Genomic DNA, 5,306 nt, shown 5'->3' with positions numbered 1-5,306 from the left:
CCCCCTCCCCTCGTCTACCCCATACACACCACCCACACAGATAGACTTTATATCTCTTCTCTTCAATATATCTCTTTCCTTCTTTTCTCTTTCTTCTTTCTCTTCTCTTCTCTACAGTGCCCCTGCCACTTGCCGCACCAGGTCTGGCCGCTGGGCTGCCTGTGTGATCACGTAATTCCGCAGCCGCTGCGAGGCATCACGGCTGCATTTGAGAAATCCAACAAAGTTTGCCCCGCCGAGAATGACGCCAACCACAGCCATTGGCAGCCGCGTGAAGGACATCATGTTAAATAACACCATTAACACCCACGCCGCACAGTTCCCACCAGTCGTGACCCAAAAGAACCATTTATCAAATTTATTCACACGTTTATCGGCGTCTGGGGCACTTTCAAAGATCCAATGTGAAGATCCATCCTCACGGACTTCATTCCACCAACGCAGACTTACGAGTAAACGACCCGTCACGTTCTTAGTAGTCCAGAAATCCGCAGCGAGGAAGAGAATAGTGATAACAAAGATAACAACATGACTGGAACTGAATATACCACCAAGAATAAATGTTAAAAGAGCTGCAATTTTAAAAGCAATGTGAAAGAAAGCAGCGAATGGATGTACACCCTTGTAAATAGCTTCATCAGACTCTCCCTGTTGCTGTTGTTGTTGTTCTTGGGGTGGTGGTTGAAATTGTTGTTGAGATGACATTTGGCTAGTGTTAGGATCAAACTGTGAGGGATTATATGCGGTATTGCTGTTTGCATTTGCTTGAAATGCACTGGAGGAGGGGACTTCTCCTCTTGCGGCGGTGGGTGGAGTTCTCGGCGAGAAGTCAAAGTTCGGTTTGTTTGGTTCTAACATTCTCACTCTTCCTATTTGATTCTACTAAAGACTTTTATATAAAGATATGTATATATATATATGGTTTCCTTTTTTTTTCTTTTGGCTACTGGGGTTCCTTCTTATAGCAGTTACTCCTTTTTTTTTTCTTTTGTTTTGTGTTTCTTTTATCTTGTCGGTGTTGTTGTTTTTTTGTCCTTCTGTGTAGTGGAAAGGGGTTCTGTGTTAATAATGAAATGTATAGATGACCACCCCTCCTCAATTAACTCAGAACCTTAAGAACACACACACAGTTGTGAACTCTACTCCATTTACATTCAAGAAAAAAAAAGAAAAAGGAAAAAGGAAAAAAAAGCATCAATAAACACAGAGAGGGATATATGGGCTTTAGCCTTTATCTCTTGTAAGATCCATTATATATATATATATATATTAATCGTGTTTATACTACTTGCAGATGTAGAGAAAAAGTACATCTATATTTTCTTTTTTTTCTTTAATAATATTATATTTAGACGTTCTCAGATCGACCACGTTTTCGACCATTCATGATTGTAGGGCATGCAACAACTTCCCTCTCATCATTATTATTATTTTTATTATTATTATCAACATTGTCATCATCATCATCACTTATATCCACATCAACGACTTCCTTTTTCACTTGTGGTTGTTGTTGTTTCTTTTTCTCATCCACATTCGAGTTCCCATAACTATTCATCTCCGTTTCACCTCTTGAAGTGTATTTGCATTTCTTTTGTACACGCCGCCATTCACGATTTCCTGGTCCAAAGAGCACAACTTTATCATCTTCCTCTTCCTCATCACTATCATTATTATTATCATCATTATTATTATTCTCATCATTCTTCTTGGCTTTACTTATAGTATCTAGTGCAGACTGTAGTGTGTGATCTACCTGAATATCATTTATATAAACAGGTAGATCACATATTGGACAGTTCCACGCACTACTGCGAAGTGCAGATTCCAAATAAGTGGGAATATCAAAACAAGCCAAGTGGGCGCAGTCTTTTCCTTTTCCCGCTATTCGAATACGTTGATAACTGAGAGGACAACGAAGCGTAACAATAGCCTCCGTATCATCCAAGGCATTATCATCCTCTAATACGGTTCCTCCTAATGAGGATGTATTATTATTGTTATTATTGTTATTATCATTGTTGGCAGGTTCCTTCTGTTTATTATCTGCAGTAGTAATAGAATGAGAATAAGAAGAAGGATCCTCACACGTATTCACATTTCCCTCATCTACCCATCCACTATCCACATCTATATCCGATTCACTACCATCTATACTTCCAGCACGACTAGGACTACTACTCGTACTGCTCATATTATTCCTATCATTATCCTTTTCTAACAATAATGATAATGATGATGTATCTTCCTTCTTTACATCTTTCATATTCACATCTTGAGAGAGTAAACTTGAAATTCTTTGCTCAATAAGAAAAGGAATATCAATTACTTTACACCATGCTAATAAGAAAGTGGCTGTCCAAGTTGCATGACTTGTAATCCGAAGATTTAATCCCGCATTTGGATCTATTCTACTCATTCCACTTATTCCATCCCTGATGTGTTTTAAATACGGTGTGAGTAATAAACCAGAGAGAGTGCGGTGACTGACACTCCGCGTTGGACATCGTGGAAGTGCTGTGGTGATGTAAACATCATTTACAAACACTGAACACTCATGTAAAGAAAGTAACGGCCATCCAATGGGTTTCATGGGATCTCCATATTTACATGGGAAGAGTACCAACTCTAACTCATTACTATTCCATTCCTTCATAGAAGGCCATACAGATGATGATAATGTTGATAATGATAATGAAGAAGAAGAAGAAGAGGATGTAGATATAAAAGGTGGTTGACCAATACGTTGTAAGACTACACCGTTACTGTTGCCTGCTGTGATATCAAAGCGATGGATAATGGAATGAATGGGAAAACACGGCTGTTGGACACTAGGCGGTGGTATTAACAGCATCCTATTTACTAATTATCCACACACACACACACACGTATATATTTTTCCTTCCTTGTAATGGAGTTTTTTTTTTTTTTTTTTCCTTCACTACACAAATACACCTCAGAGAAAGGGATTGTGTCTAATTATTTAGTTAATAATAATAATAATAATAATAATTAAAATAATAATTAAAATAAAAAAGAAAAAAAGAAAAACCAAGGATAGGTGTAGAAGAAAAAAAAAGGGGGGATTCGTACAACAATTCATAGTGTATACAAGAATGATAAGAGAGCACACAAAAACAGAAAAAAAGAAGATAAAGAATGGGGGAAAAAGGGGGACGTAGAAATAAGTTTCATTCTTCTCTCACACTTCAAAATCACTCAAAGAGAGCCAACGACGTACACAAAGATCACCCTTTGGAAATAATATAGATAGATAGAAAGATAGGTAGGTAGATAGATATGCATGCGTGTGTGCGTGTATTTTTTTCTTTTTATGTGAACAATGTATATATATAAAGGTGTCATAACGCACCTTCCAAGCACAGAAAAGCGTTTATCCACACCTTTCTCTCCTATTGATCTCCTCTCTCTCTCTCTCTCTCTCACAGATTACACACACACACTCTCTCTCTTCTTCTTCTTTTCACTATATATATATATATATATATATATATATATATATATATACTCACCTCAAGTACAATAAATAAATAAAAAAGTCTCTTCATCTCTCATATTGCTGCCCCGTGGCGCTCCTTCTGCCGCTGCACAAGATACACCATTCCACAGTACAACATCTCCAACGCCTCCTGTTCACAATCACGACCGCGTGTTTGTCTGCAGCGCTGCAAAGTTGTGCGTTCCTCACGGCAAACAGGGGCATTCGCGGCTGCTTTGAAGATCGCCGCATGTCGACGTTCATCCTCCAAACAGCGGCGGGCCACTTCTTGATAGGGCTGGCAGCGGCGGAGACCGCGGCGCTGGAGACTTTGGTCCACCCAACTTCCATCGGTCGCCTGAGGGACGAAGTTTTGAATGCAGGCGTCGAGATCGCTGGCCTCGCCTGAGCAGTAGCGGTCCGTCATGAGTTTTGTGAGGAGAACCTGCAGATTCTCATTCGTCACTTCCGCCATTTTTACTGTATGTGTATGTGTATGTGATTGATTGATTGATTGAGTGAGTGAGTGAGTGTTTTGTTTTCTTCTTTTTTTTTTTTCCTTGTTGAGTTTTATTGGTGTTCACTGGTATCGATTTCTCTGTTTTGACGTCGTTGTTGTTGTTGTTGTTATGTGTAATTTAGTCTAATGTTTACGTCTTTCTGCTTTTGTTTTTTTTTTTTTTTTTTTTTTCTGGTTGGTTTTCTTTGTTTGTTTGTTTGTTTTGTTTGTGTTTCCCTTCTCGTATTAGTCTTGTTGTTAATAATGATATTGTCGGCTGTGATGACCCTTTCTGTCAATTACTACACAGAAAATAAAGGAAAGGTAATAAATAAGAAAAAAAAAAAGAACTGAAAAGAAAAGAAATACTCATTTACCCATTGATATCTCTCTCTCTCTCTCTCTCTATATATATATATATATATATATATATATATATATGCATAAGTCATTATCATAACATGTATTCATCCATTTATATATACACACATGGACGCAAAAATATTGTCAAAGAAGATCATGTAAACTCTCTGCAGTGATCATATTCTCTAATGAATCTCCTTCTCTTTCCTTTTCTTTCTCTTCTTGTTTTTGATTCTTCTGTTTTCTGCGAGGATCACAGGCCACGAGGGCATTATGTATGGAATGAACAAGTGCAGGAGTTACATTACTGCAATCCAGCAATTCTCGTGCAAATGAGATCCATGCCTGAAACTCTCTTTCACTAATAAATAATATATCCCCATTAGGATTATTATTATTATTATTATTATTATTATTATTATTATTATTATTATTATTAATAGTATGTCTTAATGGGGAGTTCAGCCACCATGTATGTGGAACCCCAAAGTGAATGAGAAAGTGATCAAAGTCTATGAGTTGTACTGTCAATGAATGCCAATCCCCCTTCTGGGCAAGGGCATCAAACACCGCAGTGAATACACCAGCAGTTCCAATGATAATATTACCTTCTTTCTTCTGTAAATGATGAAAAATATCCAGTGCCTTCTCCCATTTTTTATTGCGAAGAAGAGATTCCATTAATGCCGCACTTGTGGCTGCTGTTTCCTTTACTCCATAATGTTTAAAATTGTTTGAAAAGACATCTAATGCATGTTGATCATCACTCACAGCGAGATAAGCATTCCATACATTCGTATCCTGCATAAGGGCATTGGCATGTTTTGTACGTTGTGGATCTGTAATGATATCTACAATAGATTGTATATCTTCTTGTGTGGCTCCCATACGATGTATAGCTCGTAATAATTCCGCCCATGCAATAGATGGTAAATAATATAAACG

General features: G+C 37.7%; 4 protein-coding genes across 4 annotated transcripts; all 4 read right to left on the bottom strand.

Moving 5' to 3' along the window:
* Positions 1 to 111: 111 nt before the first annotated feature.
* On the bottom strand, positions 112 to 858 carry TM35_000231610 (protein FAM18B1; the record flags this gene model as incomplete). Its single annotated transcript, XM_029027401.1, has 1 exon — positions 112 to 858. The coding sequence occupies one exon, from the start codon at positions 856 to 858 to the stop codon at positions 112 to 114; it is 747 nt and encodes a 248-aa protein (XP_028881256.1).
* A 490-nt stretch (positions 859 to 1,348) lies between these two features.
* Positions 1,349 to 2,854, bottom strand: TM35_000231600 (uncharacterized protein; the record flags this gene model as incomplete). The annotated part of the gene is made up of 1 exon (XM_029027400.1): positions 1,349 to 2,854. One exon carries the CDS (start codon positions 2,852 to 2,854, stop codon positions 1,349 to 1,351), a length of 1,506 nt encoding a protein of 501 aa, XP_028881255.1.
* A 718-nt stretch (positions 2,855 to 3,572) lies between these two features.
* Positions 3,573 to 3,974, bottom strand: TM35_000231590 (uncharacterized protein; the record flags this gene model as incomplete). Its single annotated transcript, XM_029027399.1, has 1 exon — positions 3,573 to 3,974. The coding sequence occupies one exon, from the start codon at positions 3,972 to 3,974 to the stop codon at positions 3,573 to 3,575; it is 402 nt and encodes a 133-aa protein (XP_028881254.1).
* Positions 3,975 to 4,505: 531 nt separating this feature from the next.
* On the bottom strand, positions 4,506 to 5,306 carry TM35_000231580 (uncharacterized protein; the record flags this gene model as incomplete). Its single annotated transcript, XM_029027398.1, has 1 exon — positions 4,506 to 5,306. A coding segment is annotated over one exon (801 nt), but the record flags the coding sequence as incomplete, so codon positions are not given.

The sequence above is a fragment of the Trypanosoma theileri genome, assembly GCF_002087225.1.
Source record: "Trypanosoma theileri isolate Edinburgh chromosome Unknown TM35_Tth_23_V1, whole genome shotgun sequence".
Lineage (NCBI taxonomy): Eukaryota > Euglenozoa > Kinetoplastea > Trypanosomatida > Trypanosomatidae > Trypanosoma > Trypanosoma theileri.
The sequence above is the reverse complement of the archived record's forward strand: the minus strand, read 5'-3'. Positions and strand labels throughout refer to the sequence as shown.